At 47.7% G+C, this 21,553-nt stretch overlaps 10 protein-coding genes across 10 annotated transcripts; 6 read left to right on the top strand and 4 right to left on the bottom strand.

The window, feature by feature from the left end:
* Window positions 1-127: 127 nt before the first annotated feature.
* On the bottom strand, window positions 128-1,176 carry FIESC28_00856 (uncharacterized protein; the record flags this gene model as incomplete). The annotated part of the gene is made up of 2 exons (XM_031155007.1): window positions 128-1,096; window positions 1,144-1,176. 2 exons carry the CDS (start codon window positions 1,174-1,176, stop codon window positions 128-130), a joined length of 1,002 nt encoding a protein of 333 aa, XP_031020947.1.
* Window positions 1,177-1,558: 382 nt separating this feature from the next.
* FIESC28_00855 (uncharacterized protein) lies at window positions 1,559-2,761 on the top strand (the record flags this gene model as incomplete). Its single annotated transcript, XM_031155006.1, has 6 exons — window positions 1,559-1,592; window positions 1,642-1,712; window positions 1,763-1,974; window positions 2,023-2,119; window positions 2,172-2,463; window positions 2,511-2,761. The coding sequence occupies 6 exons, from the start codon at window positions 1,559-1,561 to the stop codon at window positions 2,759-2,761; spliced, it is 957 nt and encodes a 318-aa protein (XP_031020946.1).
* Window positions 2,762-3,732: 971 nt separating this feature from the next.
* Window positions 3,733-4,428, top strand: FIESC28_00854 (uncharacterized protein; the record flags this gene model as incomplete). Its single annotated transcript, XM_031155005.1, has 1 exon — window positions 3,733-4,428. One exon carries the CDS (start codon window positions 3,733-3,735, stop codon window positions 4,426-4,428), a length of 696 nt encoding a protein of 231 aa, XP_031020945.1.
* Window positions 4,429-5,085: 657 nt separating this feature from the next.
* FIESC28_00853 (uncharacterized protein) lies at window positions 5,086-5,943 on the top strand (the record flags this gene model as incomplete). Its single annotated transcript, XM_031155004.1, has 1 exon — window positions 5,086-5,943. The coding sequence occupies one exon, from the start codon at window positions 5,086-5,088 to the stop codon at window positions 5,941-5,943; it is 858 nt and encodes a 285-aa protein (XP_031020944.1).
* A 211-nt stretch (window positions 5,944-6,154) lies between these two features.
* FIESC28_00852 (uncharacterized protein) lies at window positions 6,155-8,552 on the bottom strand (the record flags this gene model as incomplete). Its single annotated transcript, XM_031155003.1, has 5 exons — window positions 6,155-7,140; window positions 7,711-7,954; window positions 8,006-8,268; window positions 8,322-8,381; window positions 8,432-8,552. The coding sequence occupies 5 exons, from the start codon at window positions 8,550-8,552 to the stop codon at window positions 6,155-6,157; spliced, it is 1,674 nt and encodes a 557-aa protein (XP_031020943.1).
* Window positions 8,553-9,069: 517 nt separating this feature from the next.
* Window positions 9,070-10,739, bottom strand: FIESC28_00851 (uncharacterized protein; the record flags this gene model as incomplete). Its single annotated transcript, XM_031155002.1, has 3 exons — window positions 9,070-9,834; window positions 10,032-10,328; window positions 10,413-10,739. 3 exons carry the CDS (start codon window positions 10,737-10,739, stop codon window positions 9,070-9,072), a joined length of 1,389 nt encoding a protein of 462 aa, XP_031020942.1.
* A 1,013-nt stretch (window positions 10,740-11,752) lies between these two features.
* Window positions 11,753-13,982, top strand: FIESC28_00850 (uncharacterized protein; the record flags this gene model as incomplete). The annotated part of the gene is made up of 9 exons (XM_031155001.1): window positions 11,753-11,876; window positions 11,927-12,043; window positions 12,109-12,180; window positions 12,227-12,363; window positions 12,410-12,883; window positions 12,934-13,007; window positions 13,059-13,167; window positions 13,217-13,528; window positions 13,578-13,982. 9 exons carry the CDS (start codon window positions 11,753-11,755, stop codon window positions 13,980-13,982), a joined length of 1,824 nt encoding a protein of 607 aa, XP_031020941.1.
* Window positions 13,983-15,122: 1,140 nt separating this feature from the next.
* On the bottom strand, window positions 15,123-17,068 carry FIESC28_00849 (uncharacterized protein; the record flags this gene model as incomplete). Its single annotated transcript, XM_031155000.1, has 4 exons — window positions 15,123-15,674; window positions 16,109-16,454; window positions 16,505-16,707; window positions 16,757-17,068. 4 exons carry the CDS (start codon window positions 17,066-17,068, stop codon window positions 15,123-15,125), a joined length of 1,413 nt encoding a protein of 470 aa, XP_031020940.1.
* A 754-nt stretch (window positions 17,069-17,822) lies between these two features.
* Window positions 17,823-18,993, top strand: FIESC28_00848 (uncharacterized protein; the record flags this gene model as incomplete). The annotated part of the gene is made up of 4 exons (XM_031154999.1): window positions 17,823-17,995; window positions 18,051-18,192; window positions 18,237-18,581; window positions 18,631-18,993. 4 exons carry the CDS (start codon window positions 17,823-17,825, stop codon window positions 18,991-18,993), a joined length of 1,023 nt encoding a protein of 340 aa, XP_031020939.1.
* Window positions 18,994-19,858: 865 nt separating this feature from the next.
* FIESC28_00847 (uncharacterized protein) lies at window positions 19,859-21,227 on the top strand (the record flags this gene model as incomplete). The annotated part of the gene is made up of 2 exons (XM_031154998.1): window positions 19,859-20,690; window positions 20,743-21,227. 2 exons carry the CDS (start codon window positions 19,859-19,861, stop codon window positions 21,225-21,227), a joined length of 1,317 nt encoding a protein of 438 aa, XP_031020938.1.
* Between the last annotated feature and the right edge of the window lie 326 nt (window positions 21,228-21,553).

Raw genomic sequence — 21,553 nt, 5'->3', positions numbered from 1 at the left:
TTGCAGTAGTTCAAAATGTGCCGAAACTCTATCAGTACGGGATGTTCCAGTGCCGTGATGCGAACGGACGGATGGACGACAAGCGAAAGTTCTTGATGGCCTGTAAACCTTCCAAATTTGTTTAGTGCTATGCCAGAAGGGCTTGCATTATCAACGGCGCAAACAGCCTATCCACAACCTCGACATTCCAGCGAGGACCGTCTCCAAAGCAGACGCAGCTGTCATAGAGTTTGCACAAGACCTCTCCCAACAATGAATGCAAAGCAGAAGTTCCTTGGCGGTTCGCAACCCTGACCAAAACACTAACTCCGGGATATCCCACTGCCTTTCGAATGCGTTTTTCAATAGCGACACATGACAACCACTGATTAGGATCTTTTCCCTTTGATCGATAATCAGCCTCAACAAGGTTACATAAAACCAAACCTAGATCATTCTCTGCAGCCACCGCATGCTCTTGACTAATGGAGCCGGTTTTCCTGTACTCTATTCTTGCCCTGACCATGGTATGAACAAACGACGGTTTGATGTCTTGTGTTGCTTCAGAATGACCGAGGCTCGACTTGATGATTGCTGTATCGTGGTTCACGCACCCACTTTGGCTATGTTCCATGACAGACCAGAAGAGAAGGCCTCCGAAGGACTCTGCGCCTGGTCCAAGGTAGGGAAGGATGTCTTGAGGTGGTAGTGAGACTCGTAGGTAATGTAGTGGATCCAGCCATACGCTGCAGTCCAGGCGATATTGTGTGGTGGTGCAATTCGGAAGGAGATTTGTAGAGAGCAAAAGATCCGCATATGGGTCGGGTAGTTTGCTTGTGTAACACATATCAGCTGCTGTATCTGAGGTGCTCTCTGACACCTCCGTTATCTGCGAAGACGCTTTCTGGGACAAGGTCGTAGGAAAATCAAGCTCAGCTGCCGCAGCCAATTCCTGTATGATAACAACCATCTCAGGTCTCTCATCGCCCCGAACTTCTTCCAGCAATCGCTGAACACCTTCCCTAAGGCGAATATACTCATCGGCTAGTGCCTGAGCAGACTGCGCTTGGCGCTTGCGAAACGCTGCCTGCGAGCGGCGGCCTCGTTCCCGACGGCGCTGTAAAGATTAGCAAACAAGGTCGTAGCCGGTTATGTGACACTTACCGTTAGTTGGTCTTTGACCTCTGGAACGACCATATTTTTAATAAGTGGTTATGTGATTGTCGGAGATGAGACGTCTGGTAGAGACCATAAGCAGCGTATCGGGGGATTTGTCATCTGAAATCTGACCAGGACGGGCTAGCCTGAATCCTTCTGGACAGCGTCACGTAACCGCCGGCGACAATAAGCCCGACTCATGATCGGTTTATATACGCGAACGGCTTTGCATACGCCGAGGGTTACGTGACTTTGAGATTGTATTCCGTATTGCCGAGAAGATATCATTTGGAATAGAAGATGCGGAAAATGGTATAAAGTCAAAGACATTCAGCATCTCAACATAAATTCAATAAAAAGATCTATTCTATCTACAAACCAAAGCAACGCCTGAAACCTTCATATTTCTATCTTCGTCACGATGGTCAAAATTGCTATTGCCGGCGCGTCGAGTGGTAAGTTTCCCACCCACTCACCAAAGTTGTCATTACTGATGGCATTTAGAACTCTCCCGAGAAATCCTCGACAGACTTGTCGCCGCCGAAAAGCACGAGATTAAAGCTCTTGTCCGAAAGGTAAACACTATTACCATACAATTTGCCTCGCAATGAACTAAGAAACCTAGAACCCATCGGATTTCCCCAAGCTCAAAGGTGTCGAATGGATTCAAACAGATTTCTCGGACAAGTCAGAGCTTGTAGGTTTGCTGCAAGGAGTAGAAACTGTCCTCTGTTTTTTTGCCGTGCACCTTGATTCGGGAAGCGAGAATCAGAAACGCCTTATCGACTCGTGTGTTGAGGCGGGTGTCAAGAGATATGCTCCGTCAGAATGGGGACCGTGAGTAATTACAGCCAAGCTGAGGTGATGAGTGCTGACAAAAACTAGCGGCGTCAAGCTCGTTGATTCCCTCGACGTTATGTCCTGGTACACGGGCAAAGTAGAGGTCGCCGAATACCTGGAGAACCTCAACTCGAAAGAAAAGGTATCAGAGACAGACCTGCACTTCTACGGAAGACATATTGACGTTCCATTAGATTCTCGAATACTGTCGGTTCCAACCTGGCTCATTCATGGATTATCTCTGCCATCCACACAAAACGTCCAACTATCTTACTACCACAACTACCAACTTTGACTTTGAGAACAAAACCGCACTGGTGGTGGAAGGCACACTTGATGATGAGATCGTGTATACTTCCGCCGAGGACGTCGCCAATACTGTCACCCTGGCAGTAGATTACGAAGGCGAATGGCCAACCATTGGAGGCATTGTCGGTGATAAAGTTACCATTCGCAAACTTTTGAATATTGGAGAAAAGCTAAGAGGTAAGCACCCACGTCGCGCAGTCGACAGTCTTACTGATGTTATGAAGGAGAACCATTCACGATTGAGTGGCTTAAACTTGACGACCTACTTGCCGGCGAGCTGAAAACAGACAAATACCCTCGTCTTGCACTGCCATCTGTTCCCAAGGACCAGATCGAAGCGTTCTCTAAGATGGTAATCGCTGGACTGTTGATTGGGTATCATCGAGGCGTGTTGACCGTCTCAGACGAGTGGAATATGCGTCTTCCTGAGTACAAGTTTACTAAGGCCGAGGAACTTTTGGGCCGTGTTTGGTGAAAGAGGCTTCTCGGAATGTACGGATATTGTCACCACTGTCGCTTGTAAACTGATGTGGACGTCGGGCTGGTGACTTGTTTGAGCCTAGCTTCAATGATTGAAGTCACACGAACTGATCGGCTTCCCAAATGCACTTCTTTTTCAGTCTGGAACGCTGACCTTGATTGACACGGTGTAGCTCTACGTCTGTAGATGCTCGTTTTCTCGAAGCTGAGCCACCCATATGGGAAGTAATGGTGTGACCGGTACAGAGCCTTGTTAGAGGAAGAGCTCGTGTAAAGTTGTGGCCCAACTTCCATTCTTGACTCGGGAATCGGGGCGACTGATCTCAGCTCTCTTTCCGCTTTTTCATCCCGCCCCTCAATGCCTCCTCGCCTACGACATCGCTTTAATTGCATCTATTCTTGCATAAAAGCAGGCTGGTGTAGAAATATAATCCAGCCCATGCACCTTAAACTTAGTGAAATGTGGTGGCGATGAATCCAACTCCCGTCGCAGGCCTCAACAGCCCCCACAGGTCAAAAAAGTTTGCGCTGACCAAGCCACGAGAGCCTGCCTTAGTTCTGAAACCGAAACACCGGTAGAAATGCAGCTCGCTCGATATTGACTCAACTAGTCACGTGTGTCATAAACCTCTCAGCCACTTCTGTTACCGTCACATTGATGGCGCCGCTATCTAGATGTAACTTGTTGGAATAGCGGGAATATGGTCCCTAGGAATTGTTCATCCTATAGCCTGCCTTAGCGTATCATTAAGATTGGCTCCCTACGGATATCCGGAAGTGCTTTTCGCCCGGTTAGTGAGGAGCCAGTTGTGATATAATAGAAAGCCCAAGAGCAAGGACACAAGGGACAGAGTAGGCAATGGACAGCTATAAAAGAAGTGGATGAGCCGTCAATACAACGCTCCCCCAGAACAGCAGACACTTCACTCCAAGCTAATATTCATATCATAATTGTCCAAGTCTACGATGCTTTTCATCAACTCTCTACTCATCCCCTCCCTCTTCCTGGGCATTGCTTCAGCCAGCCCGGCACTATCAGTCCATGAACTTGCCGTTCGAGCAGACCAGCTGCCAAGCTGCGATGACAAGTCCAAACACTACGATGGACGCTACAAGGATGGCCAAGGTCAGTACGTGACCTCAGACGGCATCACCCATCCGTACAAGTTCCCCCGAATCCGCAAATGCTGGTGGGACTACTACATTGTCGAAGCCAATAAGGAAGTTTTGCCCTGGCAAAAAGCTTCTGGGAATCGATACTGCACTGGCACTTCGACCTGCTCCATTACCCAACTGACAGGCAAGTCCGTTTGCAAGGAACGGTCCGAGAGCATCAGCGCCAGCGTCGGACTCGATATCGAAGGGTTCAAAATGGGTGTTGAGTTTACAGTTACGAACTCTGAATCTCGCTGTGTTCAAGCGTCTGACACTACTCAATGCGTGTGGAGTGACCAACAGTGTCATACCATTTGGACCCAACAGCATATTTTGAGACAAAAGGGGTATCGAAGGCAACGTTGCGATTGGGGCAATGGCGATGAGACACAGTGCATGGGGAATTGGGAACAGACCACGCCTTCGGACGATGTTGATTATGGCTGTGGTTCTAAGTGTACTGATACCAACGCATGTGGTCACACCGATGGAACGCCTTGTAACTAGGTTACATGATGGGCTCCAGGATCGAGGACGACGCCAAGAGGCTTAGTAGGACAGTGGACATGTTTGGATGCCAGATTGACTTGATGGCTACATAGCCTCGGCTTTGATACTTTCCTTACAACATTTCTTTAAGCAAATCTATAACTCAGCCTTATCCGCACTGATCAGTTATACGCATGAATAATGTCTCGTTAAGCGTGGCGCAGCTAAGCAGCTGTCATTAGTAATGGAACCGCCAAGCTCAAAGCCAGGATGAGCCTGACAATTTTCCGTACTAACCTCGCCATGGCCAATAGTAAGCGGGCGAGGTAATCGTGAATTTCAGTTCTGATTGCTCAGAGCGCATGATTTCGCTACAAGAGGTTAGTTCAGATCCGCAGCGATCTCCACTTCATAAGTGAAAAGAGGCTTATTTACCTTACCAATGCTGTGTTCAAACATCAGCTTTCCATAGCTTTGGCCAATCCTCTTTCACATTTATTGACTGGTGACGTATCCGCCGTCTCTGTAAAGAAATGGTAGAAGTCGGCTCTCTTATATAGACCCGACTCTGCCTCTCGGCTTCCCCTTCACCTTAACACCTTCACTACCAAGCCTTTATTTCAATATCTCAGCACTTAACAAAGAGCGAGCTCTTGACAGCACAGAGAGGTCAATATGTCGAACTACCAATACCCAAACCAGCAAGGCTATTCTCAGCCATATCAGCAGCCTCACCAACAACCTTACCAACCGACATATCAACAACCGCACTATCCTCCAGGCCCTCCACCTCCAATGATGCAAAACTCCTCGCACAACTTCCAGCCTCCTCCTTATGGATACCCACAAGGCCATCAACAAGCTCCCAGCTTCCCTCAAGGGTCACCCAGTTACTACCCTAGATTTGGTTTCACTCGACTTCCTTCCAGATTCCACATCTGGAACGTTATAACAGGTGGTGGCTCTGGTATCCTCGAGCTTGGTCCTCAGTTCAAAGGACCTGTTGCTTACTCCGCAAAGATGTTCTCCAGTAGCAGACTCAAGATCAAAGAAGGTCCTTACGAATCTGAAAAGGAGCCTATATGCACTATCGAAAGCCGTCACACTTTCAGTCAAAAGAGTACTATCAGTTTCAACGGATTCCAGTCCCAGTTTACTGAGACAAGCATGTTTATGGATGGTGCTTCGTGGCCGTTCGATGTTGATGTCAATGGACAGATGCAAACATGGCGATGGAGAAAGAGACAGGCAGAAAGCAATTCATCGCTAAAGAGGTTCTTCGGATCTTCGTCTCAGAGTAAATTTGGAAGTTGGGACCTGATTCCCGCATCTGGCCAAGGCCCTCCTGTTGCTACATTTGAAGCTGGGGGAGGAAAAACCTCTGAGAACGACGCGGCAATTGGGGAATTTCTATTCTATGGCCCAGCAGCTGTTGGCCAGATGGGAGATATCTTTATAAACGTAAGCATTGCGATTTTGCTTCGCATCATATCCCAGCATTACATCAGCCGAATTGCGGCGTCGGTTGGGTAATGCTAGGAGAAGGATAACACATACAGGATAATGTGGAATAAAATGAAGATACTAAACGGATTTTGATGTACAAAAGGGTTCAATCTGTATACTTTGCAGGACTCGCTCCTTAGAAAAGTCTCAACTGGGGTACAAAAGCACTGACTCTCGTAAACTAGTTATAGTCGCTAGGTACTACCTACTGGAAATAGTCTGTCATATGGTGGAGAGCTTATTCTGCAGATATTCCAACAAAATCAACGAATAGATCAACCTTTTCAAGTGTTGAGTAAGATGTCTGATAGGTGTCTGCCAAGTTATCCACGCCGAAGAAAAGCCTGCTCTCCCCAGCCAGTTCGCCCGCTGTGATATGTTCAATGAAGAACTGGTTGTTCCAAAGCGGGTCTGACTCAGCCTCCTGGCATCGCTGGCTAGAAGGACCAGTCTGCCAGCAGTCCAGCTTTGCAGCAGTACAATGCAAGACGTCTCCGGGAGCGGGCGATTGGTCGCAGACAATGTAGGAGATTCCATACGCACGACTCTCGTTGTTGCATAGGCTAGTCTTTGCTCGCTTCTTATCCAGGTAATCGAAGACGGCGCACATGGGCGTACCTTCGTTGTAGAGCATGCCAGTAGTATCGTCGACAACGAAACGGCGAGGGCCGAATGCGCCACCTCGGGACAACTGGATATTGAATGCAACGACTGAGCCTGGGCTGGTGGTTGACTCAAGCTTTTCTCCAAGGGCTTGTCCGGGGCCGGCGATAATAAAGAAATCAGTAGGTCCTGCGGCTTCAGTTGCAGTGGTCTTCTCAGCCGTGGTAGTCTCAGAAAGAGTGGGAGTCGTGGTTTGTTCAGTCGTCTCGGTAGTGAAGAGGGTGGTAGTATCAGCCGAGCTGGTTATAACTGTTGTAGATACAAGCTCATTACTAGTGGTGTCGACAACGCTTGAAGTGAATGTCTCGGTGGCTGAGGTATCGACAGTGAAAAGTGTGGTGGTATCAGCCGAGGCGGTAGTGAGCGTAGCAATAATAGTATCACTGCTTGTGGTGTCGGTAATGGTAGAAGGGAGAGTCTCAGTAACTGAGGTCTCGACGACGGTCGAGATTTCGGTGGTGGTTGACTCAACGATTTCAGTTGCACTCGACGTCAAAGAAGACTCAGGCAGAGTGGTGACAGCTGAAGTCAGTGGCTTGCAGGGGCTGGCAGCCACAATGCCTACAGTCAAAGACAGAATAAATTAAGTACGCATATTGAGCGAAAGACTCTAGTTGGAATTAAAACGGACACGACTTGAGAGTAGACGATTGAAGAGTTTGGGCGTTCTGTGGCTTTTTAAAGTGCAGAGCTCTTCCATGGCAGTTCTGGGCGTTAGCCCGCTGTCATTTCGCATTATTGACTGCAGCTGAGCGCTAGAACCCCTGTAGCCCACATTGTATAGGGACTATTGAGCGTAGAACGTAGGGGGGAATTGGTGGTTTTGTTCACTTTGCCAATCTGAGAGAAGCAATTAATTTTTATAAGATCTGATAACCCGAATTGTCCGAATAGAATCTTGGAAGAAAGATTTTGGATCAACCGGAGGCCGATAAGAATGTTATTGAGTAAAAGAAATCCTGAAAGACTCAAATGTGACTGCATCTTAGCCCTGGCACTCAATCATATAATCCGCAGCACTATCATCAAGCGGATTCCAAACCTCTCCAGGTGTATTACTCGGCATAAAAGTCCCTTCATGATGATCCCACTTTGGAACCCAATAAATCTGCCAATTCTTTCCAGAGCCACAATCGACATTGATCTGTGTAGACTGAGAGTTCTCAACAGTGTGGCTACTCTCAAAACTGGCGCTTACACCTGCTACGAAGACCTTGAAGAAACCACCACTGATCTCGAAAGATGCTCCTACAGAGATGGTATTGGCTTCGCCCTTGGTAACTGTGTAGGAACTGGCGCTCGGGAGGCTCGGGCCGACTTTTTGGCGGAAGCCGGGACGTTCGATTGCCCGGCTTAGGACTTCGAGGCTGTAGGTCTATGAGAAGAACTAGCAAGCAATTTCTTGAAAAGTTTACCGGGAACTTACGTCGCCTTCCGCTTGTCGACGATGCTTGGTAAGAGGATTATACCGCGGATCATTTGTGACGCGCACAGTCCAATTGTCGTCAACACTGTCCGACTCACCGCCAGCTTCGCTACGAACAATGCACTTGTCCTTGATGATGTTGATGTAGGGCAAGAGAGAAGAAGTGATGATACTGAGACGGTTATTTGGGTTGTTCCAAGCAATACCAATCTCACAGTTCAGAGCATGATGGTCATGGTAAAAGGTAAGGCCGCCACTAGGGTCTGGGGCAATAATCAGGACGTCATCTAGAGCAGAGTTTGTTCTCCTAACGCACCGGGTTCGATTTTGCTGGTGGGGGTACCAGTCCAGCCGAGAAGAGCAATCAGACTGTCACCTATTGGGGGTAAGTAAGGCTATCAACTGTATCAAGGCATCTTGACTTACAATCGTTCAAATTCGGGCCTTTGTCTCCATAGCAGGTCGCGACGCTTTGACGCTTGCTTAGTGCTGCACTCTTCGCAATGGCAGTAAAGGTAGCTAGAAAGAGGAAGATAGATGGCTCCATTGCTGACTGTAACATATCTACTACTTGAGATGGTTCTGTTTGAGTTTCATGATGTTCTGGCCCCCAGACAACGGTGACCTCTCACTGTTAAATACTCATTGCTTTATTGTACCACATCGGCACAAGCGATCATGGTTCCATTAAGTCTTCACTCACATGACAACTGGCAAGACTGCGCCATAGAGCAGCCGTATGCGGTTCTTGATAAAGATACACAAACACAGCGTTGAGAGACATGTGTCAGTCCCTCGCAACTCATTTCCTAAGAAGGTTTAGCTGATGGGCGTTTGGAATTCCTTTTTACAAAATAAATACAGTATTGCCTCAATCGAGTTACACTATGTCAATGTGTGCAGCCAGCTGAGCTGGCGAGATACAATGTTGGCCCGAGTGTTCTTCTTCAGTATAATATGGACCCTGTGTCTGACGAAGAAGGTCACCTAGATATCCGACCTTGTACATCTTCTGCAGCATATTGCTCTTGAACTAACAAGAAATGCGACATCGGGGCCTTGTTTCAAACTTCGCACCGTCGAAGAGCTTCCTCATCCCAATCCCAAACTTCTTCCAACCTGGGAAACCTCCTCTCAGCGTTGGTGCTTGCCCTAGGAAATGGTAAATGCCGAACTCTGATGCCCTCTCCTTTAAACTCATCATCCAGATCTTTGATCCTCTTCAAATCCTTCTCAAAATTCCGTCGAGCCTTCTGCTCCAGGGTCTCCAGCGGCGCTCTGATAGTCTCCAACCACACCCTCTCAAAGCACCACTCCTTTCCCTCTCCCTCTCTGGCTCTTTTCACTTCCACAGCCTTTTGCAACAACCCTCTCAGCCGATCCTCGTGCCTCTTTCCGAAAAAGTCCTTGACCTTGGGTTGCTTCTGCTCCCACCAAGGCAGCACCCATAAGAGACTACGAAGTCTGGGCGCAAAGATGTGCAGGTCAAGTTCAGGCAGTTTCGTCCCGTTGCGCGGATTCTGGTTATAGTTCGATATAGTCGCAGTACAAAGCGCAACATGCTCAAGGCATGGGAAGGTTCTTAGGTCAAAACCGCCGAGTCCAAGCTCATCGTCGCCTTCAATTCGAAGCTGTTTAAGATTGTCTTTGACAACGTCCAGTGGCTTTTGTAAAGTTCCACGATCCACATCATCAGACAGCCGCTGTTTGTTTGTTTGAAGCGCGAGTCGCTCGAGACGTTTGGGCCAAGCCAGCAGGATCTCGAGTTGACGTGTGCCCATTTCGGGACTTGTGAGTAATCGTGTGAACGGCACAGTTCCTGCGGCCTCCTGTTGATTTCATTTTAGCGACGTTTACGAGAAGATGCTTGAAGACTTGCCTGGAACGTGCGTAGATATGGAGCGGCTCTATGCCACGCCTCAACCTCATATGTACTGCAAGTTGCTTCGGACAAGTCCAGTGTCTGAAGTGATGAACACTGCAGGAGATCTCGTGACAATTGTTTGAACATCGCTAGGTAGTGTACCTGACCTGTAATTCGAATGATACTGATGGCCGGTAGAAGTGAGAATGCTACCGCGAAGTAGGGCGTTCCTATCGTCCTATCGCAATGTATTTGAAAGTCGATGACGTTGTCTAGTAAGGCATAGATGTCGTAGAGAATCGAATGCTCGGGATAAGCAAAGCGGCTTCGATTGGAAAAGGTCTCCCACTGAGTTTCAGAGTCGTCGCTTTCAATTTCTCCATTCTCGGTAGTAGGAGGCACCCAGACGCGACTGGAAACCAGACACAGTGATCTGCAGTATTTTCCATATGCAGGACTCTGTATCAGTACATCGCGGAGCCTCTTCATACAAGTACCAAGCCTTTTAGCTTCTCTAACCTGCCAAGTCGACCTCAGACGTACATCTGGTTTTTCTGCCCAATCCCGGATGTCCAATTCGTTTCGCACAAGTAAAATGTCTCTAAAGAAGAAAGGTTTGGCATTTTCGTTGAACTGGCGGGAGACGAGGGAGATCGCATGTGCCGTTGCTTGACTTTTCGCCATTGCTGTTTTCCATTGTCGGGCATCTGGCTGTATATCGCCGGCGGCACCTGGACGATACCTCCTAGGAAGTGGATCGTTCATCATCGCATAGCAGAAGATCTCCCTGAGGATTTCATTTGGTAGATTGTTGATGGAGGCACCGCGGCTTCCAGAGGCCTGTTGGGACTCGTGAAAACTGTCGTTCATCGCGATGTTTTCGGCCGCGGATTAAGACAGTGTGGTATATGCAGACGTGGAAGTGTGGTTCGTATTGTAATGGGCGATCCGTATGTTTGGGGTTGTTTTTGGAAAGCAGAAGATTCAAATCGTGATCACTCGTTCGGTATGTTGCACTGAACCCGAGTACGTAGAAAATGGAAGGTACCTTAGCTCGGTAGTAACCCCGCTTATCTTACAAAGTCGCCTGCGAGACTGGGAAAGAGGCTGTGCGGGGAACAGTGAAACCGAAATCAAGAATTTGTTATTTCCGAACCCTCCTAAAGGCGCCGTTTACGCCTTACACCCGTGGATTACTAGAGCCGGCACTATCAAATAGGAGATACAACTACTGTTACTCAATAAGCTTTAATTCAACTATGTCGATTCTGTCTCCGTATATGCATCATTGCAGTTCATCGCTTTCCCTGTTACCCGAGAGCCAACAATCGCGTCTCTCGTCTCAATCACGGCAACACCATGGTGCGCCTAATTGAACTTTATATAATAGCTAGCTTCAATCTGCCATGATTTTAGACTGATCTTTAAGGTTAAAGTTAAGCGTTATAATCGAAGCCTCCGAACGGTCGCAACGTCGTCATCTTCCACCATGCAAACAAACGTCCAATTGGCTAGAGCTGGTTGACAGCAGAGAAGGATCTCAAGCTTACCAGATCCAGGATCTTTAGTGCGGGGTAGCTCGTTTTGTTTGCTTTTCAATGCAGGCTATTGATTCCTTTGAACTGGTAAATCGAGATGACAGACTTGAATGACGTCCAAGGCGCAGCTAGATTCGAGACTTGGGCGCACCATGTCAGCTTGGCGGGAAAATCCTGTATATGGTGTTTTATGCCGCTCGAGAAGTCGCATAAAATGAACGATTCTCGCTCTCTGCCAGGCCTTGATTCTGCCGCTCTTGTGATCTTCGCAGAGCCTACTTGGGGCTCACCTGTTTCCTTGGCACCCTCGTTCGCTTACACGTGATTAGTATCGTTGTGTTCACGATGCTTGGCTCTACACTCGCTCTAGCCATTGGCTTCTTTTGTGTCCAAAACACATTCGCTCGTCCAATTAAGGGAATCGAGAGAGCAACGATTGAAGATGAGTATGATTTCATCATCGCTGGAGGTAGGTCAATCAATTCGGTGGCTCCGAGCTTCTTGCTGATAGATAGACAGGCGGAACCGCAGGTCTTGTAGTGGCCAACAGACTTACCGAGTCTGGCAAATTTCGCGTCCTTGTCCTTGAAGCCGGCCCAGATCCCAATGTCGTTGCAGCTTACAAGCCATTGGGTGGTAATTCGCTGATTACAGGCAAGATTGAAGGCTGCCCCGAGCGATTGCGTGCTAACAATTGACAGGATCGCCAATTGATTGGAGATTCGATACAGCGCCACAAAAAGGCCTTGATGGAAGGATTCTCACCTACCACCGTGAGTTTCAATCTTCTAGATAAGGGAAGTTGTCTAACTGAACTAGGCGGAAAGGGTCTTGGTGGAAGTAGCATGATAAATGGCTTCTACTATGGTCGCGGTACATCTACAGTCTACGATCTTTGGGAAGCGAGAGGAAACCCTGGGTGGTCATGGGACGATGTTTACCCTCTATTCATCAAGGTAGGTCTCCATTTGGTGCTGTTAAAAGAAGAAACTAACATCGCAGGGCACCCATTTTAACCCACAAAATGAATCGAAGGGTTTTGACGACACTTACAAAACCTACAACAGCTCAGCCTATAGCGACGGACCTCTCGAAATTGCTCATCAAGGTTACGTCCCAGAAACAAGTATCGCCTTTATGAATGCCTGTGAAGCCGCAAACATTCCCATCGTTGAAGACTACAACACCGGAAACAGCACAGGCGTGAAACAAGGGACAGCCACGCTTGACAAGAACCTTCTTCGCAGCTCTAGTTACGATGGATATCTGAAGCAAGCTCTTGATAGGAAGAACCTTGATGTTCTTTACTATGCGCCTGTGCAGCAGCTTCTGTCGAACACTGAAGGCGACAAACCAAAGGTTACAGGGGTGAGATTTATGGATCACCCTACAGGGAGGACGCATCAAGTTCACGCTTCGAAAGAAGTTATTGTTGCCATGGGTGCTTTTCAATCACCACAGCTTTTGATGGTTTCGGTAAGTAATTCCGCTCCTTTCATCAAAGTCTGTCTGACATGACGGTGTAGGGATTTGGTCCTTCTTCTGAGTTGGAGAAATTCGCCATTGAACCCGTGCTGATTAACGAGAACATTGGTCGAAAGTGAGTTACATACTTTATGACAAGATGCACAAGCTTACTGACCATAACCAGCTTGAATGATCACAGCGTCTTTAGTATCATGGCAAGAGTAGAAGACGACATCCAGTTCTCATCCTCTCAATTGTCAGCGGACTATAGCTTACTAGAAGCAGCTCAAGAAGTAAGAAACCTCATAAACTCAAGTTGATGACTTGCTAACACTGTGACAGGAGTTCTACAACAATGGAACCGGTCCATACACAGCCCCGACGGGTATCACTAACGGCTTCCAAAGACTTTCCGAACAGGAACTGTTCGAGATCGGTGCAGGCGCAGTGGTAGAAGCTGGTCTTGCCGACCAATCTCATATCGAGTATCTTTTCGAGTCGACATGGTATCCTGCTGGACCGACGCCATACTACAAGCAACTTCCCAATGAGTCATACATCTCTTTGACGGCGAGTAGTATGGTCGCTCTATCGCGAGGTAACATCACGCTGAAGGGTACTTCGATGATGATGGCTCCCGAGATTAACCCTAATGTAAGTCGCCGAGCTCTATCTGTCGAAATTTGATTCTGACTTTTGACAGTACTATACCAATGATGCAGATCGTGCAATCGCAATTCGAAGTTTCCACTATCTTCGCAAGATTTTAGCTCATCCCGCTCTGTCGCGATATACCTACGGCGCCAACAACGGCGAAGTCAGCCCTGGTGCAGCAGTAGATGACGATGACGAAGACGCGATTTTTGACTATGTAAAGGCCAATACTATTCCGAATTGGCACGCTTCTGGCACGAATCAGATGCTTCCCGAGGCTGATGGAGGTGTCGTGGATCCACGCCTCAAGGTATATGGCGTCGATGGTCTGCGAATCGTTGACTGTAGTATTATTCCTGTTTTGCCGGATGTCAATATTGTTGGCCCTGTTTTCATGATCGGTGAGAAGGGTGCGGAGTTGATTCGTCAGGATTGGGATGACTCGGGGATTTAGTTGTCACTCACTCTATGAGAGGCTTTTTACTCAATCGTATCTACTGTCATATGAGGCATTTCACCAATTGATCAAAATTTCCGAGCTCCTCTTTCTGTATCATGCATGCGTGGGTTACGAATGAGAGTGGAGAGGCTGCATGCACACTGTTCGGACATGCCCTACTTGGCTATGCTCGAGGAACCCCGTTGGCGATCATTCTGTGCGCTTGCACCAACCTGATCCATCTTTCAGCGTGTGACGAACCAGGGGACTACTTTATCTGTCTGTCAAAGAATTTGGACCTTGAGGCTTCCGTCACTGTGGCCATGCTCAATCAAATCCGCTCCATGACAGCGCTTATCCGCTGACATCCATCAAGCCCCTCTTTTGTCATCCCGCACATGTTGTAGTGAGACATGTCCCATTGGCAAGCTTCGTGCCAGATACAAGCCAGCCATATGCCGATGTAAAGAAACTATACATAGTTTCCCCCTCAGAATACTCTATAATAGAAGATGTGAAGTTCACCGGGGCTGTCGACGCCTCATCGGAACGATTCTTCGAAATCATGGCCACCAGATTCGCGAACCTCTTGGTCCGTCACGAGCAAGGCAGTACGTATCGTGTCGAGGCCAAGAGTGGAAGGGTTTACACGCTGGAGAGCCCTCATGACCTCTTCATATCAATATTGGGAAGTGAAGAAAGCGGAACGAAAGCTAAGCTATGGCTTGAACAATGTAAGAGGCAGGGCTTCTCGCCTCGGTTTGTGGTGGGATATCGGACACTTATCGACGCAAAGCTTTCTCGTGGCGAGTCCACGTCGAACGAAGTTCGGGGTGGTGTAGACATGCCAATCAGCACCCTTCATGGCGACATAACCGGAATGGGCGATGCAAAAATAGGCGCTGGTTACAATGCTGTTTGTCGAGGATTGCATCGAGCGCAGCGCGCGCTGAGGGATCGTCATATGGAGGAAGGGGAATCCCGAAATGCCAGGCGGCTACATAAGAAGAGCAAGGGCTCTTTGGATAATACTTATTGGATCCCATATGTTCACTTTGTCTGCTAGGCTGAGTTCAAAGACTTAGAAATCAGAATAATACATTGTGTTATCGGCTTTGTGATTGTCGCTTTTTGCTAAATTTCCCCTGTCTCTAATTATCCCTGAACATACTCAAAGTTCGTAGCCACATTACCCTTTGTAGCTCTCGAATAAGGACAAACCTCCTGCGCCTTCTTAACAACCTTTTCCAAATCCTCCTTCGCCAAGCCCTTGACCTTGATCTTCATATCCACACGCAGACTCATATCCAATTCCTTCATATCTCCAACGAGATGCACCGTTGTGTCAACGACACTATCCTCAGTGTTTGTTGGCATTGTGATACCCATCTGCGCAGCGCACGCGTTCATGGCAGATTGGAAACAAGCGCCGTAGCCAGCAGCGAAGAGTTCTTCGGGGTTCGTCTTTCCCTTGTCGCCAGGCCCGCCTAGGGCTTTGGCCATGGTGAGTTCCACATTGAGGTTCTCGCCTTCGATACGGCCTTTGCGAGCGCCGATGGCTTTTGCGTGGGCTGAGTAGAGAGTTGGTGCGGATTCGGTGTTTAGGAAGCGGCGGGTTGTGGTGTTTGCCGTGCGCAGGGCTGCGCGACGGAGAAGAGGTTGAGAGAAGCGAAGAGCCGACATTTTGGTTATAGTAACAGTGTTGATCTAATTGATGATGTTGATGACAATTGTGAAATTGGAACTTTTGCGAATCTTCATATATGCTCATGGCGTCAAAGTCGAGTACGTCACCATGAGCGCCAGACTCAGATGTTGCTATACCAACTACAAACCACTTCCGTGCCTGTGACGTCTTTGACATCGCGTTAATATAGTGGAGACTAATTGAGTTCTCGCGTATTTATTAGTAATATTCGCGTCAGTCTCTTTTCATGATTTAGTAGAGGCTATTTTGGTGACCAGCATAGAACAATTATTATTCCTGCGACTAAGGACGCACTATCATGACCACCCGCCGGCTACACACTAACTATTAAAATAAGGTTGAGTTAAACCTTTTGCTGACAAGACTGTAATCCATGGCGATAATCAGGATTATATCGAGGACAATTCAAACTCCAAACCAAATTACCACTGACCTGGTAAGACATGGCCTCCATGTACCGATCGATCTTTTCCGGCACAGATCCCTTCTGCTTCTTATACTCATCAATTTGTCTCATGAATCCCTTCTCATACTTTCGTATTGTATCCTTAATCACAATCTTGGCTGAGGGAATGTCCAGGTTCTGAAGACGCATGACAATGGCAACTGAGTTGATGAGGATCGATGATTCTTCCTCTTCTATCTCTCTGTCGAAAGAGAAGTAATCGTTTGTCAAGGCCAAGGCGGCAAAACATGGACGGATGATACGGTCAAGTTCTGCATCTTCTTGAGGTGTCAGAGTCATGCCCATTCCAAAGAGCATGATGGCCTCGACGAATCTGTTCAATATTAGACATGTCGGTATTGACGAGGTATAAATGCAACGTACGGTGCCCCTGTGTCAACCATTCGGAACTCCAAATAATCTTCGATCGACTGGAAGTCGACACGCTTATCTCTCATAGTCGTAGCAATCATCTCCTTCCAGACCTTTGCAATCCTCTTGGCGCAGATTTCATCCGTCTGTAGGAGTCGGCCCATGATCTTCTCATGGATGTGACGAATACCAGACTTGGCTTGCTTTGCAGCTTCCTGACCCCAGAATCAATATTGAATTTTCTGATGATTAAACCCAACTTACCGGACATGTATCCTCGGCCTCGAGGACGGAATCGTGAAGAAATGCGTACTCAAGGACATATGCCACAAGCTCCAACCGATCAGGCTTACACAATGGCAGCACTACGGCAGAGAAGTTCCCATTGATATGATTACAGCCTCCAAATTCATTGACTGGTCCAACATATTTGATCCAATCAGATCTCGCTTGATGACATCCGGCATCAGCCAGATCTTCAAATTTGTGTCTTCGTAGCTGATACTCGGCACAGAGACCCTGAGTATCAAAGCGGGAGATATCCACAAGCTCAGAAGTTCTGCTGCAAGGGTCCATATTACCGATTTTCCTTTACGCAGAAAGAAACACCACGAACGACAGCCGGGAACATCTGTGCTATTTATGTCAACATCTCAACTGTACCACTTTTATTTATTCTAGCTTTTTCTCAGAATCTGTCATGGCTCCGTCACTGAGCTGGCTTTTTATCTAATGACTGGAAAGATTTAATGTCTCAAGGAATGTAGATCTCAGCCCAGATGATTTCTTAACTATGTGGAGGTTAGTTGGACGATCTCCCTCCGTGCGCAAAGATAGTGTGAGGGAGCTGAAGTTTGGCACAAGTAGCCGCAAAGTCCATGATTATCTTGTGACGTCAAAAACCCTCCGGTCAAAACCCTCCGAAGGGAAAAAAAGGCTGTGAGACAAGAACAGGTGTTATCTTTTCAGCGAGTAAGCTTAGTAGATCATCACAGACAAGAGCCAATCAAGGACTGCTGACTTGACCCGCAATCCTTCCTGTGCGACTATTCAAGGAATTGTCAGGGGAACATTTGTAGCCAGATAAAGAAGCGCACCTTACTAGGTTCCTCTGGTTCCCGTCCTTTCAAGATCGCGCTCATTTTAGGCTGTTTTCACAACTACCGTGCACGTACCGAACCGTCATCCTCACTTCATAGACTGGTACGTGGTGTTATTGGGTTCAGATCGAAGACATACTAATTCTCATTACAGGTAGATAAGACAGCGCATACTATTCATTTCCGCACGGGCGGAAGTAATTCTTGTCAATTTTCTCGCAAGTACCATTATGGCGACAGAAACTCAGACCGAAGCCCCAACTGTCGAGATTCCTACTTTCTCTCAGCAAGAGGCATTGAAGGCTCTTTTGCAAAGCCTCGATGAACGAGGTCATCTTCAGCGGCCCCAAGAGCTGAAAGAGGGCGATGTCCCTGATGGTCTCAATGATGAAGCAACCTTCATGTGTGTTCCCGTTCTTACGTTCTGGTCCGTTGCGGCGCGGCTGATTAGCTTCCAGGAGATTTCTTCAAGGCCGCGGCTTTGATCCCCAGGGTGCTCTCAACCAATACGAAGAAGCCTTATCAATCCGCAAAGAGACACAAGCCACTTCAGCTTACGACGCCATTTCCGTAAACGACTTTGAAGAAGCGCGAAAGATGGTATGTCCACGGTTCATTCTTGATGCTATGCTAACAAGATATAGTACCCTTGTTGGTCCGGCCGTCGCGACAAGCGCGGTTTGCCTATCTGCATGTTTGACGTCGGACAATTGACCTCCGAGAATATGGCCAAGTACAACGCGAGTCAAACACCGACTGCGAGAAGCCAGCATACCGCTATCTTTCACGATTACATGACACGATTCGTTCTTCCACTCTGTGCATCAATGCCAGATTGCCAAGCAAAAGGTTCTTCTGTTGTTAGTTCTGTTTATGTGATTAACGCAGCGAGTTTTGGGTTGAGGCAAGCTTGGTCGTTGAAGGGGTATGCTCAGGATGTCAGTCAGCTTTTGGCGATTTGTTACCCTGAGATGGTGGAACGTTGCTATGTGAGTACCGTCAAAGATTGGACTTGAAAGACATTAATTAGCTAAACAGGTCATGAATGCGCCGGCATATTTTGGAAAGATCTGGGGTATCTTGTCCAAGTTTGTCGATCCCCGAACAGCGGCCAAACTCATCATAGTCCCATCTGGAGAGGATTCGCTATCGACCTTGACGCCTTTGCTGGACGTGGAGAACATCCCGACTGAGTACGGAGGAAAGTTCACCTATACGGCCGGAATGACACCCAAGCTTGACGATGGTCTCCGTAAGCACATGAACTGGACAGCCTCTGGTGACAGCCTACCTGAAGGGCCTATCAAGTTTATGCAGGATCAGAACCAGAGACGTGTGGTATTGGCAACAGGAGCCGATAGGAATGATGTTATCGCGACTACTCAAGGTTTTCCAGGATAAAACTTTAAAGACTCATACCTTTTTTAAAAACGATGGGAATGATCGTCCGCCGTACAATCTGTGAAAGTTGTAAAAGCTAAGGGAGGCTGGGTTAAACATTTAATACAATTGTAAAAGATTCAGAAACGACTTCAATTTGTCGATTCACGGCTCTACAAGTGTTGTCGTTTATTAACTTGCATGTCGCGGTACCGGGTAAGTTTCTTGGAAGGTCATTTTGAGTATTGTTAAGCTTATTTAGCAACGTTGATCCATGTATCGGGATTGGCAAACTCTCTTATCTCGAGTCTGGGGTTGACGAAACTGAAAATTGGAGAATGAATTGAATGATGATGATGATTTACCTTGGCGTGGTTACTGACTCAACGCCAAGTGTTGATGATGCTAGGAGACTTTCCACCATTTCGCATGCGCTAATTGAAGCACTGTTTCTTCTAAGCATCCCAGCTACCTGGACCTACCCATGAGCTAAACAGAGCGACCTGGCAAATAAATTCTGGTTAGCTTGATCACTTGTAATGATTGCTCCAAGTCGAATCTGACGTAGATGGATTGATCGCAATTGATTCCCGCTAAGCTGCCGCTATTGCCGATCGACAACAAGCCTGTGGAGAAAATGGTCTGAAACTCTGTTTTTCTTCCCTTGCAAGCTAAAAGTCATCGAATCTCGAGGGCTATTTGCTCCGTTCAGTGGACCATGACTCCACGGGTGACGGCATCCCAGCGCTGCTTGGCTTGCGTCACGAAAAGCCAAGGAATGATGAATCAAGGAAAATATCGTCAAGACTTAAATATTATAACAGGACTCCAGAACATGTGAATTGAGTATAGTGATTGCCGTATTGTACAACGAAGAGACGGCAAAATGTCTCGCAATAACGATTCCACGAGCGACGAGCACCACGAAAACGCGACCGACGATGGCTACGCGCGAAACCTCCAAGGCCAACATGTCGATCTCGAACGAGGAGCCGAGAAGCGCAACAAGGCCTTCCCGGGCGATAACCAAGCGCCTTTACGATTGAAGGATCGCGTTGTGAGGGTTACTTGGTCTTGGTTTCCCTGCACAATGTCAACAGGTGGTCTCGCCAATTTGCTTGGGGAGCAGCCATACACTTTTACCGGGCTTCAAACAATTGGCAAGATTGTGTTTATCCTCAATCTGGTGCTTTTCGTCACGTTTACCACCCTGATACTTGCACGCTTCATTATGAAACCACGGGCATTCTCAACAAGTCTTCATCATCCATCCGAATCCTTCTTTTTTGGCTCATTCTGGGTTTCTATTGCGCTTATCCTCAATGGCGCGCAATCGTACGGTGGACCTGCGACGGGCGAATGGTTCACGACCGCGATGAGGGTCGTTTTCTGGATATACTATGCATGCGAAATGATTGTCGCTGTGTCGCAGTATCACACCATCTTTGAGACTGAGAGATTGGACATTTCTGAGGCGTTGCCAGCTTGGATTTTGCCTGCTTATCCCTTCTTGGTTACTGGTATTTTGGCCGCTAAGATCGCGGGGAGTCAGCCTCAATGGAGCGCTGTGCAGATCATTGTTGCAGGTCTTATGGGCCAGGGTCTTGGTTGGATGCTTGCCCTGTTCATTTACGCTGTTTATTTGTCGCGTCTGATCCAGCATCCATTGCCAGCTGCGTCCAAGAGGCCTGGAATGTTTATCGCTGTTGGACCTACAGGTAAGATACCCCTGCCCATTAATTAATTCGGACCCGATGCTAACGTTTACAGCTTTCACATGCGCTGGTCTCATCTCACTTGGCACCCAAGCCAAGTCCGCTCTCCCAAGCGATTTCCTCGGTAGTTTAAGCTTCCCCATCGGTGAAGTCTGGTACGCTGTCTCCGTCGCCGTCGGCCTTTTCATCTGGCTCGTCGCCATCTGGTTCTCTGCCCTGTCCGCTCTCTCCGTCCTTCGAGGTGTGCGCAACATGGAATTTAGTCTCACCTGGTGGGCGCTTGTCTTCCCCAACGTCGGTCTCGCTCTTGCAACCATCAACGTCGGGAAGAACCTGTCTTCTCGTGGTATCCAGATTTTTGGCTCTGCCTTGACTGTTGTTCTCGTCGCGCTGTGGTTTGTCTGTGCATTTGCTCATATTAGAGCGATTATTAAGAGAGACTTGCTTGCTGTTGGGAAGGACATGGATGTTGAGCATGTTAATAAGCAGCATGACAAGAAGAAGGCCAAGCACGAGTCAAAGTCACAAAAGTCGAACTAGATATTTCATAGTATGGAATTGTAATGATAATATGTTTACGTTTACTTCAATCTGTCGCCGCTTGCAAATACCATTGTCGCGTGCGAGTCCGTCAACAATGAGTAGACAGGACGAGTGCATCGCTCAATGACAGCTTCGGAATATGAGTCTTTTCACATCCAATATCACCAGATCTGATTCAATTCTTTCGCGACGAGGACCGTTTGCTGTCAAAGCTTCTTGGTGTGGCCGCTAAGCCAGGCACTTTAGCATTGTTCTTGCAGCCACCAACCCCTCGAGACGTTACACTCTAGCAGCCATCAAATAAGAACAATATGGGGTGGCTT

Source organism: Fusarium coffeatum, assembly GCF_003316985.1.
Source record: "Fusarium coffeatum strain FIESC_28 chromosome Unknown BRIP53273_contig_24, whole genome shotgun sequence".
NCBI classification, from domain to species: domain Eukaryota; kingdom Fungi; phylum Ascomycota; class Sordariomycetes; order Hypocreales; family Nectriaceae; genus Fusarium; species Fusarium coffeatum.
The sequence above is the reverse complement of the archived record's forward strand: the minus strand, read 5'-3'. Positions and strand labels throughout refer to the sequence as shown.